This window comes from Melanostigma gelatinosum, assembly GCF_949748355.1.
Source record: "Melanostigma gelatinosum genome assembly, chromosome: 13".
In the NCBI taxonomy this organism is placed as follows: Eukaryota; Metazoa; Chordata; class Actinopteri; order Perciformes; family Zoarcidae; genus Melanostigma; species Melanostigma gelatinosum.
The window spans coordinates 20,911,928-20,924,689 of NC_136646.1; the positions used below are offsets into that span (position 1 = coordinate 20,911,928).

Sequence of the window (12,762 nt, forward strand, 5' to 3'; positions counted from 1 at the left end):
CAAGATGCATGCAAGTCACTTTTTTGAGCCCGAGTCTTTCAGGGACGAGGTCGGTCCGGGTCAAGTCTCAAATCTCTGTGTGTGCGATTTTAGTCCAAGTCCCCATCTCAGCTAAACAAGCCAGCTGGCAGAAGCTAGTGTAGCTTCTTATTCCAAGCTTTAGTTTGAGATGTTATCGTGAAGGATGGCAGCACCCGATGAAAGGCAGAACAAACACCATTCAACTTTAACATGACACTGACAAAGGTGGATACAGATGTCCTGAAATTGACGCAGATGCTCATGAAGAAAAGTTGAAATCATGACATCTAGTGAAGAACAGTGGACCTACAACACAACATGACAACTGGATGAACCTGCTTCCTAAAGGTGTGTTTGTGATTTTTATTTGACTTTGTTTTATGATGGTTGGTGAATAATGATAATACATCAAAGTGCATTGTTTGTATGGACTCATTCCATTCATAAAACATTTCAGCTCATCGCGGACTAATCGCAGGTGGAACAGTTACCGTTCATTTACACCTGTTATCTTAAGGCAAAATGAATGCAATGAAAAGGTCTGCTCTGGTCACATTGACAGTGCATTACAAAGTAAAAGCAAAGTACACTGATATATATATATATATCTATATATATAATCTATACTGTCTATAGATCATTTTCACTCTTTGTATATATATATATATATGTATTAATCTAAAACTATTTTACAAATGTATTATTTATGTTTTTATGTAATATTAATCTGCAGAGGAACTAGTAACTAGTTAATGAAGTGAGGTCAAAATTGTACAGTGCTTGAGTAAATATACTCATTTTCATAACTTTTATTTTGAAAGGTCAGCCCGTGTGTGCGTTTACGCGCCCGAGGGCGCGGCCACGTGAGTTTCAGGAACCATCTCATCGCAGCTCGCAGTTCATGAAAACCCGAGAGGAGGTGAAGAAGAAGAAGACGAAGAAGAAGAAGAAGGGGCAAATACGCTGAACCGTAATGAAGCCTGGCTGTCACTTCGTCTCGCAGTGTCAGCCTCTCGTGTAACACCGTCCACGGCTCGCCGTTAAATGGTAAGAAACGGATTTGCCGCACACGTTGCGACGTTTTAGCTGTAATATTGTTTAAATATTTCCTTATTACGGCATCGGACACACCGTGAAATGTGCGAGGACGCGTGTTTATGGGCCACTCGGTCACGTAGTCGGTGTGCGTTAAAGTGAATGAATAGGAGACACGTAAAGCTGTTATTTGATGCTGTAGAATGTTGCACTATGTAAACAGGTTCGACAAGTAATAACCCCCGGAAGTCCCTTTGACGGATCTCTTTACCTGACGTCATATTTCTTAGTTGTCTCCACATTTTTTGGTAATTTGTTGACATCTCAGTTCTCTAAACTAGTCATCGCGTATGAAGAGAAATATTAAATACGTGATCACAGAAAAGCACAAAAGTAGTGTTTTTGTTTGTGTTTATGAAGGCCTTAATGCGGATGTGATTTGTCCAACAGCTGATTAAAGTCATGTACTGTGTTTTACATTCAGTGGTACTACACGATAGAAATACTTTAACAAGTACAAATCCTGCATTCAAAAACGTACTCAATGAAAGTACAATGGTATTAGAATCAAAATATACCTAAATTACCAAAGTAAAAGTACGGTCCATTTCCGAATCATGTATATTATGTTATTGTATTATAATTATTCATTAATATACATCACTTTACTGGCAGGGTGGGACTCATTTTACTGTATACACTGTTGAATAGCAGTATAGTTTTAAGTCTTGATATTACATAATATAATTTACATACATCATTTATGTATTGATCATATTTTGGATTATTAATTAGGATCTGTAAAAAGTGCAATATTTTCCTCTGAATTGTAGTGAATTAGAAGTATAAAGTAGCAGAATATTCAAGCAAAGAACAAATACCTCAACACTGTACTTAATTACAGCACTTTGTTACTTTCCACCACTGCTTACATTGATATGTGTGTCTATCTGTGTGTGTGTGTGTGTGTGTCTCAGTGATTTAGCTGCTCCCACCATGTCCAGAAGTGGGTGGTCCAAGCTTTCACGGTCTGGGGCGTCCCCCGGCCTGTGTGAGCCCCCTCAGGGTCTGGGCGTCCATGTTTACCTGTTCTGGTCAAAGGAAGGGGAGAGGTACCTGTCCCACACAGGAGGAAGAGTCACGGCGGAGGAGCTGTGCATCTCTGCTGCAGAGGCTGTAGGTGAGAGTGACCACGCACAGACCACCGGCTGGAGTTCTTGTCTTCACGTGGTGTTTTATCCTGCTGTGTAACATCTGCGTGTTATTCCCCAGGGATAACTCCTCTGTGCCATGTGTTGTTTGCTCTGTACAATCCACAATCCCACTGCTGGTACAGTCCAAACCATGAGTTCAGTCCAGAGGACTCCAGCCTGGTTCTTCTCTACTGTATGAGGTTAGTCTGTGTTTTGATGACGCCGTGTTAGGGAGGCAGAGGAAACACACTCAGCATCTTCACTTTGTTTCTCTGGTTTCCTTGTAAACTAGGTTTTACTTTCGGAATTGGCACGGACTAAATGCCAAGGAGCCGACTGTATCCCGTTATGCTCTCCGATCCGGCACAAGTCCGGGCGGTTCGCCTTTGTTCGAAATCACCTCCTTGGAGTACTTATTCTTCCAGGTTGGTGTTTGAAATAGTTTGAAGGGTTGACTGTGCATCGATGAATTGCTGCGTTCACAAGGATTAAGTGCCGAACGTCTTTTTTTCTGGTTTCTCCAAAAGGCTAAATATGAATTTGTGAACGAGGTGGTGCAGATGGAAGACATTCAGACGGAGGACGAGCAAAGTCGCTTAAAAAACGAGAGCTTGGGGATGGCTGTGCTTCAACTCTCGCACCAGTCGATGCAAACCGGCTGCACCTTACAAGAAGTTGCAGAAAAAGTCAGGTAATTACTGTGGAAGGAGTGCATACGGTGAAATAGTAACGGTTAGTAACTTCACTTTAGGAACGTCTGGATGTTTTGACCTGTCTAGCCCGGGAATCGAACCCCGGCCCCTCTGGCTGTGAGGCAACTTTTGTTGTTAGGCGACCAAGCCACCACTGTGCACCGTACGCTGTTTAAAAACAGCAGTTCATTGCTGTGCTCCTGTGCTGGTACTAATCTGTTTCTCCAAACTCCATCTCCTGTATTAATACACTGACTGTGGATAAGTACCGTATAAAACATGGAGACTATCCCTTTAAATCTGTTAACGTATTTAACAACAAATACGTTAAAAGGCTTGTATTCATTTGAATATGTTCTTTATATGATGATGATTTGTCTCGTTATGAGGTTGTGTGTTGTGCTGTTAATATCCTATTTTCTGCTCCTGTGATTATCCAGTTTCTGATCAAAGCTTTTAATCTCCAGGTAACATCAAAACATCTATTTTTTTCTTTCAGCTTCCTGCACTGCATTCCAAAGTCTTTCGCCAAACACATTTCCAAAGACAACTTCCTGACAAAAATCCGGATCCGGCGGGTTTTTGCAGAGTTCGTGCAGACCTTCCAGCAGCACACCGTGGACACGGGGCGCCTGGGCACCCAGGAGATCATGTATAAGTACATCTCCACCCTCGAACACTTGGCGCCACGCTTTGGAACAGAGACCTTCACCGTGTCACACCTGGAGCTGAGAGATGACGGGACTGGAAGCAGCTCTTACTCCAACACCAGCCATTGCCAGGGTGCCTCCAAAGACGATTTCATCGGCCCCGCCACCCACGAGATACTGGTGTCTGGCACCAAGGGGATTCAGTGGAGGAAGGTGTCCGAGCAAAAGGTTTGTCAAAGCGTCATTACAACCTCCGGACGGTCTAATTCTGTGCCATGCGGACATTTTGTTTAATTCAGTGTCTTTACCTAGGCGCAGGCCAACACCTACTTCAGGAACGACTACATGAAGAACAAAAAGCAACAGTCCAGCCAGCCGAACGCGAACGCTCCGAACAAATGGACCTCCTTCTGTGATTTCCCTGAAATAACTCACATAGCCATCACTGGAAATAATGTGTGCATTAGCACGCTGGCCAGCCACTGCTTGGTGAGAGTACTTGTTTACCCCTTTGTGTAAAAGCTGCGGTGCATTTATTTAATTGGTAAATGTGCTTGTGGTGCATGAGTCCAATTGATATGCTGCATATTAGTCGTTCTACTGATCAGAGTGCATATACAGTGCAGTATGCCTGCATCCTCATATGTTCTATATGTTTATGACGATCAGAGCTTTGGCTTTTTGTTGGGCTTCGGGCTTTTTATCATGTTTTGAATTTGTATGCGTCTGTAGGTGGGAGCTCTGATTGTAAGCTAGTGGTGTTTCTGTGTGTGTGTGTGTGTGTGTGTATGTAGGAGGTTCAGATGAACTCCAGCCAGGAGGCCCGTTCCTTCATCTCCCTCCTAGATGGATACAACCGGCTGACTGCATTCGCCCACCACTATCTTTGTCATGAAGTGGCTCCCCCAAGGGTAGTGCTGAGTGTAGCAAATGGACTGCATGGACCTATGCAGTGAGTTGTTTTTTTTTCTTTTCTTCTCCTCTCACACATCTGCACGTACAGACACAAGCAGGCTTTAGAGAAACACGGCGCGTTATATCACAACTCTGGTGTGCTTCCAGTGATGATTTCGTGCTGCTGAAGCTGAAAAAGGCTGCAGAGGAGGGAGCTTTCCTCGTACGCTGGAGTGCTCTCGATTACCGCCGCATCATCCTCGCCGTCCTGAACAAAAGCGAGGTAAATTCAACGCCCACGCTTCCTCTCTGGAAATGATGGCAGTGCAGCGATGGTGAAAATTGTGCCTGTTTTTTGCTCGTAGAACGGGTCGAAGCCAAGCCACAAGCAGTTTCGGATTCACCTGAAGGGTTCGATGTTCTGTCTGGAGGGCTGGGATCGAGAATTCTCCAATATGAAGGAGCTCATGGAAAGCCTCAAGACCTTTGTGCTCAAGTCTGGTTCAGACAGCTTTACCGTCAGGAAATGCTGTTTGCCAAAACAAGCAGGTTCGTGTTTATTGGGCGTGGTTACTCTGGTGTTCTGGTATTTAGGTCTCAACGTGTGTGCTTGTGTGCTGTAGAGCTGTCCAACCTGCTGGTGATGAGGCAAGGTGTCCACACTGCCCCCCCCACCCTGAACCTCACCCAGCTACGCTTCCACCAGATCAAGGACAAAGAAATCGTACAGGTGATAGAGACACACTTCATCTGTTCCACCTGACCCGCCCTGCGGGTCCGCGGCTCTGTGACTGACCACTGGGTGTTGTGTTCGTGAGCAGGAACAGCATCTGGGCCGCGGGACCAGAACCAACATCTTCTCGGGACATCTGCTGGTGCGAGGTGGAGGAGAAAATGACGAGGACGACGAGTTCAACAACAACTCCGCTGACCGCAAAGGGATCCAAGTGGTTCTCAAGATTCTGGACCAGAGCGATAAAGACATTGATATCGTAGGTTATGTGGTCTTTAGCAGCCTTTAAGGGGTGATTGGATGTTTTGTAGTGGGGTTGTATGAGGTACTTAACCATAGTCGGTCTACTAGCTGCTGTAGATGAGGTTAGACAGGAGTACCAACGCGGGAGCAAAGCAATGTACGGACGTATTTTAGACACCTAAAAAAAATGTTTTCGAACAGGGAAATGAAACCGCTGCATCAATCTATGCACCTGCCAAAGCCACCAGACTTTATTTTAACTTGCAGGACAAGGGGTTGCTGGTCTACCTCTGCCTCTATCGGTGAGTTTGTTTGTGTTATTGTGTGACTTAGTTCAATTCAATTAAATTTATTTTTGTACAGCCCAAAATCACAAATTACAAATTTGCCTCAGAGGGCTTTACAATATGTACACATGTGACATCCTCTTGTCCCGGGACCCTCACATCAGAACAGGAAAAACTCCCAAAAAAACCCTTTAACGGGGAGGAAAGAGGAAGAAACCTGTGGGAGAGCAATAGAGGAGGGATCCCTCTCCCCGGATGGACAGAAGTGCAATGATGTCATGTGTAGAACAGGATAGTGAATTACAACACATTCAATGTAATTACAGCACATTCAATGTATGACACAACCACGACAGGAGGCAACACCTGGTCCAGGTAAACCCGGATACACAGGAACCTGTGAGGCGAGAAAGCACAGAGACTCTGGTGAAGAAGCAGGTCAATAATGTGCATTAATGGTATCGGTAATATGAAATAGGAATGTGAGTAATAATAAAAGTGATATTAGCAGTTGGAGTCAGCAGGGCCATGGTAGGAGGAAGGACCAGGGTCCAGATGAAACCATGCTCCATGGAAACCTGTGAGGAGAGGAAGCACAAGGACTCCGGGGAAGAGACAAAATCAGTACTGTGCATTAATGGTGTCGGTAATCGGATTAATAATGTTAATAATGAAGATCGTAGTAGGTGTCAGCAGGACCATGGCTGGTTGAAGAACCAGTGTCCAGATAAAACTGCGGTCATCCTGTGAGGCGAGAAAGCACAAATACTCCGGGGAAGAAGTGAAGTCAGTAATGAGCATTAATGGGACATCAATGCATACAGACGGAGGTGAAGAAGAGGAGGAGAGAGGTGCTCAGTGTAGGAAGTCCCCTATTAGTTGAATTTGAACGAACCAAATTCACACAATAACACGAACAAACTAACCGATCGAGGTGGCGGTAGACCAGCATGCACCAGCAGCGTGTGCTGCGAGGTAGAATTATTCACCTTCAGAGTCTGATGGCTTTGGAGCATAGATCACGGCTTCGGTCCAGCTGCCTCACGGCTAGAGAAACCGTCAAGAATATTCTAAATGTAGCATCGACTGTGACTGACAGGTGTCTACAATACACTGCTTTGACTCCTGTCTGTTCCTCCAAAGCTCCATCTAAAGCACTGACTGTGGATAAGTGCTGCATACAACCCCACTTAAAAACACCTGAACTATTCCTGAAAGCTAACCAACACTCAAAAGGAGTAGCAGTGGCAGCGTGCATGTGTATTGACATCTCAACTCTTTCCTCTCCTTTTGTGTTTTTTAGGGGTTTTTGGAAACTGCAAGCCTCATGAGCCAGGTATCCCACAGTCACCTGGTGTTCGTACACGGTGTGTCAGTCAAAGGATCTGAAAGTAAGAGCAATGACACCGCTCACCTTCACAAACTGACTTCCTCATTTGCTACTTCCTCATCTCACACACGCACACACACGCGACTGGTGTCTTTAGTCAAATTCCCGATCCCGCTACAGAGCGAGTCGTGACGCAGATGCAAAACAACACGCAGGCCTGTTGGGTTTGAAAGAGGATGCTGCTTGTTTGTTTACATTTTGCTCTTGGTGACACCAGATACCTCTCGTACTTTGTTTTTACCTTCGCAGACATCATGGTGGAAGAATTTGTGGAGTTTGGGCCTTTGGATGTTTTCCTTCGCAAAGAAAAGGCATCAGTGACGCCTCAGTGGAAATTCATTGTCGCAAAACAACTCGCCAGTGCCCTCAATTATCTTGTGAGTTCAAATACTGCTTTGTTTAGTTTCTGTGTGCCACAGATTATAAGATTCAATACAATTCACTTGCATGACCACACAGCTAAATGGTCATTAAAGTGAAATAATCCGGTCGTGCAGCTCTCCAACTGCTGCGTGCCGAGCTTTGAGCCTTGAGCTGCATGCAGGAAATGAAATAATCGTATCATCAGACTCTACTTTACGATAAGTGCTGCAAGTAAAGTTCATTTTCCCCCCCCGATAACGAACAGCATTGACAGTTTGTGTTACACTTATTATAATGACACTCACGGCATCCCAGATATGTTCAACACCAGTATTATTGTCTTCACCGTAGGAGACCAAACGGCTGGTTCATGGAAACGTCTGTGCCAAGAACATTCTGGTGGCGCGGCGTGGTCTGGAGCACGGCATCACTCCTTTTGTCAAGCTGAGCGACCCGGGAATTTCCCCAAGTCTCCTTTCAAGGGAAGGTCAGTAGCAGAAACCCCTCATTAACCTCACTCTGTGAGAGAAAGAGTCCTTTGAGCTTCAGAGTGTGTTTTCTGTGACGTTCTGCCTTTTTCTAATCAGATCACATCACGGGAAACTTCAACCCGACCATTTCCTGTGACTTATTTCCTGTTCTCTTGCAGTTTTATCTCAGAATGGGCCTTAAAATATGAAGTTTGGTCAACAGAGATAGGCAAAATATTCACGACACAAATATTCCTGTTTTATCTGCACATCTAAATGAGACGACACTGAACAAAAAATGTGTCAAATGTTTTAACAGTCAAAAAGGTCCTTCATCTTAATGAATACCTCTGGACCTTATTTCCTGATTGATGTTTGCAACAATGTTTTGTTATTGTTGCTCTTCTTTAAGGTGACGGAACATTTTACCAAGATAAGAAAAAAACATCTGGTTTTAAAAATGAGAAACATAAACAAACAACATGAATATCAAACAATACAATTTAGATCATTATATGTTTTAATTATATTAAGATCAGATTAAATTATTAAGGAGAGAAACGATAATGATTTGATTCATAATTCATACTGTTGGTCCGCTGATCCCATTAAGACGATAAAAGCTCTCTGATTCTTTGCACACTGCTCTTAATGCTTTCTGATTCTCCTGTAACGCTGGAAAGTCATCTTTATTTCACTGAACCTCCATTTCTTCTTCTTCTTCTTCTACTTCTACCTCTCCAGTTCCTGGGCATCTGCCAGAGAGTTTGCACACGTCACACAACAGCCGCCCTTGTATGATGTACATTACCTGTGTTAATATAAACAATCAGCCACACGACTTCAATCTCTGATCAAGTGGGATTCAATATTCAGAACACCTCAGCAACAGCTTAGAGTTTATACAGTAAGAGCCCGTATTTATTCTTTTAACAGAGAAAAGAAGAAATGAGTACAATGATGAAATCTATCTTAAAGTCTGTGGAGGTGTTTTTGTTTTTTAACCGTCTTCGATCACGTTTGTCTGGAGTCTGAACAAGCAGAGAAGAGCAAAGACCTGACATCATCAAGCAGCATCTCAAACTGCATTCTTCCCCCGGAGCTTGAGATCAGCGTAACATGATACCTCCTGTCATTTTAAATCTCTCTGTTGTTGCAGAGCGTCTTGAGCGTATCCCGTGGATCGCCCCCGAGTGCGTTGACAGCGGCTCTCACATCGGCAGCGCCGCCGACCAGTGGAGCTTTGGCGTCACGGTGCTCGAAATCTGCAACAATGGCGATCTCCCCATGAGCGCCGGCACATTGTCCGAGGTAGGCCCCCTTTTTCATTTATCCTCCAACAGCCGCACAAGCCGTGCCTTCTCCTTCTAGCCCTTCTGGCTCCTAATTGCCACTCTGTAACCCTCCCCGAACAGAAAGAGCGCTTCTATCAGCAAAAGGGCCGTTTGGCCGAGCCGTCGTCCCAGGAACTGGCCAGCTTCATCAGCATGTGTTTGACCTACGAGCCTTTGGAGAGGCCTTCGTTCCACACTGTGCTCAGAGATCTCACAGAACTCATGATCAAAAGTGGGTCTTTACTTGCTCAAAGAGCTTTTTTTGTTTTTCCTCCAAGTGCATTCGATAACGTGTTGTTTTTTCCTTCTGCTCACAGACCCTGATATATCCCCCGGTGAAGCCCTCCCTGACACAGACCCCAGCGTGTTCCACAAACGCTACCTGAAAAAGATGCGGGACTTAGGAGAGGTGAGTTTCAACATCGCCTGTAGGTTTTCTTCTTCCTGTCGCGTCAAGAGAGAGTAATCCACCTGCTCGTTGCTCTGTCTGCAGGGCCACTTTGGAAAGGTGACTCTCTACCTGTATGACCCGGCCAACGACGGGACGGGAGAGCGCGTGGCAGTGAAGGCTTTGAAACAAGAGAACGGCCAGGTTCCTGAGGGCTGGATGAAGGAGATTGAGATCCTGAGGTCTCTCTATCACAGCAACATCGTCAAGTACAAGGGCTGCTGTACTGAACTGGGTGAGGCCTCGGCTGTCACTCGTCTGCTTCAAATAGGTTTATTGAAATACATACAACGATACACAGTGTTCTCTTCCAGCTGGCAGAGCTTCAGGAGATGACTGATTGATTTTTGATCCCTGCTGTTCTTCTGAAAATAATGACAATCTATTGAAAGTGCGACACGGTTTCCCTTGTATGTCAATATTTTGAGCTTTCAACACACATCATGCTGAGCACCAGGCAGCAGGTAATGGAAGTAGGAGGATAAGCCCTGTTGCATTGTCCACTGACAGGAGGAACAGTTGTGCAGCTGATTATGGAGTACCTTCCTCTGGGGAGTCTGCGAGATTACCTTCCCAAACGCAAACTGGGAGTGCCCCAGTGCCTCATGTTCGCTCAGCAGATCTGTCAGGTGAGTTTAGGTGGCTTTTGTACTTTGTGCTAATCGTCTATTTTTTCCAACATTCCTGGTGCTGTGTGTCTGGTTATGTTCTGTAGTAGATAATGCATCAAACTAAGCTTTCATGTTTCTCTGTGTTGTCATGAATTAATTCTGTAGTTTAGTAGCACTAGCGTGATGTTGTTTTCTCAGCAACCAGGAAATAATCACTTGGCATGTTGTTGATTGTCTCATCACATTTCACCAGCCGGCTCTGACATTGTAAACTTGTGATTTTATGATTGAATTTACATGTTGTTGTTTATGATAAACGCAACATTCAATGTTGCTTTTTATAAAGTAAAATACACTTTGTGTTTGATCAATTATGTTGGAGAAAGATGTTAAAGCCATGCGGGTAAATGGTAATATCAGCATGCTAACATGCTCACAGTGACAATGCTAACGTGCTGATGTTTAACAGCTTTAATATTTACCGTGTTCAGTGTAGCGTGTTAAAGGAAAAGTCAGCAAGATTTGTCATTTGGGGAACATGAATGTCTGTAATCTGTCCAGTAGCTGTGGAGACATTTCAGGCTGGACCAAAGTGATGGACAGACCGACCTGATATGTGCCGCTAGCACGGCTAAGGATTACATGCTAGAGGAGACTTTAAAGTACAACCATTGAAAAACATTGTACTCTGCTGTTTCTCTACACTGTTATAGTATTTCGGTTGAAAGTTAACATTTTGCCGCCTCTGAGTAATTGCATCCATCTGTTCTTTCTGTTCTCTTTTTAAGGGGATGGAGTACTTGCACGCTCAGCGATACATCCATCGAGACCTAGCTGCCCGTAATGTCTTGGTGGAAAGCGACAGTTTGGTGAAGATCGGAGACTTTGGCCTGACGAAATACATCCCTGAAGGCGACATCTACTATCGTGTTCGAGAGGACGGGGACAGTCCGGTGTACTGGTGGGTTCATGCAGCACTTTGCAGTCTTATTCAATGCTTTGTTTTAGGACTTGTTTGGAAACTAAACTGCATTTTTTTGTGCTGTATAGGTATGCCATTGAGTGCTTGAAGGAGAGTAAATTTTCCTTTTCCTCTGACATTTGGTCCTTTGGCGTTACGTTGTATGAGATCCTGACCCGCTGTGACAACCGGCAGAGCCCTCCAACGGTACGTCACGACTCAAACCTGCTCATGTGAGACTAATGGAGTTAAGTTTGAGTCCCTGTGTTTAATGCACAACGTACTCTGTTTTTGTAGAAGTTCAGTGATATGATGCAGGTAAGCCCAGGAGAGATGTCTGTGATGGTGCTCATAAGACTGTTGGACAAACGGATGCGATTGCCTCGTCCCAAAGACTGCCCTCATGAGGTAACGTGTCCTTTTAAACAATATTGACATTTTATTGGCATCATGAGAAGCCTGATGTTTTCACAATTACTTTTATTTTTTTTTAAACCAACAGGTGAGGATGTTGATGGAGCAGTGTTGGGCTGCAGATCCGGCACAGCGGCCAACATTCGAATCCCTCATCGAAAAGTTTGAGGCCATTTGCCAAACATACACCTGGCAGTCGAATATAAACTTTTCTTTGGCTCAGATTTGATTTTTTGTATCTATATGTCATCACTTTGCCACTATGGCCAGTGGCCACCATATGTTTCAGGGTAGTAGAGTTTCCCGCTGTGCAATGCCTGCTGCCTCCATTCTCACAGATGTCTTTACGGGTTTCTTTTTGATAATACCACACTTTCACGATTCACTCATATGTGATATTAACACAATGATAAACTCAGTGTGTGCTTTTTTTTCCTGGCTGATGAGATGAACTTAATGAAGAATGGCGACGCCTTTGGCAAGTGTCGGCTTCTGCCTTTCCAAAGTTCTAGGTTTGCATATATAACACAGTTAGTATTAAGAAAACCGGACATTACTATCTTTCATTTCCTGTTTGTAGATTTCTTTGTGTGTATGTTAAATTTGTGTTTCATTTGGTATAAACCAAAAGTACAAAGTCAGAATCTAATAAAACATTTTTCACTTGCCCTTTCATTGAGGACTGAAACGGATTGATGCATGTGTCAAAAATGTCAGATCTTTGTCCACATTTCCACTGGACAGCCACAGTCTTGTACACCGCTACAGTCACACTATAAACATTACAGACTTGCTGCAAGCGTCTCACCATGTGTTTGAATGGAAAGTACACAAAGTACCAAAAGCTAGTATGAGGAATGTATCACAGTAGTAAGGAACACCGTCAGCTGAGACTCTGCATGTGTACTGCGGTGCTGGGAACATACAACTTTCTGTCCTCTTACCAGCCAGTCAACACAATTACCAGGGGTCATTAAGATGGCGGCCATTGTGTCTTTTATGTGTATATTAGTGCTGGGCAAC

At 44.2% G+C, this 12,762-nt stretch overlaps 1 protein-coding gene across 1 annotated transcript; it reads left to right on the plus strand.

Annotated features, from left to right (window-relative positions):
* Nucleotides 1–924: 924 nt before the first annotated feature.
* Nucleotides 925–12,408, plus strand: tyk2 (tyrosine kinase 2). Its single transcript, XM_079281781.1, has 24 exons — nucleotides 925–1,068; nucleotides 2,034–2,236; nucleotides 2,329–2,449; nucleotides 2,542–2,674; nucleotides 2,777–2,940; nucleotides 3,441–3,819; nucleotides 3,904–4,080; nucleotides 4,386–4,543; nucleotides 4,654–4,768; nucleotides 4,851–5,034; nucleotides 5,109–5,215; nucleotides 5,307–5,477; nucleotides 7,052–7,139; nucleotides 7,388–7,515; nucleotides 7,853–7,988; nucleotides 9,131–9,282; nucleotides 9,387–9,537; nucleotides 9,623–9,714; nucleotides 9,799–9,988; nucleotides 10,264–10,382; nucleotides 11,153–11,325; nucleotides 11,415–11,532; nucleotides 11,623–11,733; nucleotides 11,828–12,408. The coding sequence occupies exons 2-24, from the start codon at nucleotides 2,053–2,055 to the stop codon at nucleotides 11,966–11,968; spliced, it is 3,492 nt and encodes a 1,163-aa protein (XP_079137907.1). The 5' UTR covers nucleotides 925–1,068; nucleotides 2,034–2,052; the 3' UTR covers nucleotides 11,969–12,408.
* The last annotated feature ends 354 nt before the right edge of the window (nucleotides 12,409–12,762 follow it).

Bases quoted from the DNA above. Each gene is read 5' to 3' on its own strand.
- tyk2 (XM_079281781.1), top strand. From the start codon at position 2,053: ATGTCCAGAAGTGGGTGGTCCAAGCTTTCACGGTCTGGGGCGTCCCCC. The intron at 2,675-2,776 runs GTTGGTGTTTGA...TTTCTCCAAAAG, and splicing joins TGGAGTACTTATTCTTCCAG to GCTAAATATGAATTTGTGAA. The intron at 4,769-4,850 runs GTAAATTCAACG...TTTTGCTCGTAG, and splicing joins CCGTCCTGAACAAAAGCGAG to AACGGGTCGAAGCCAAGCCA.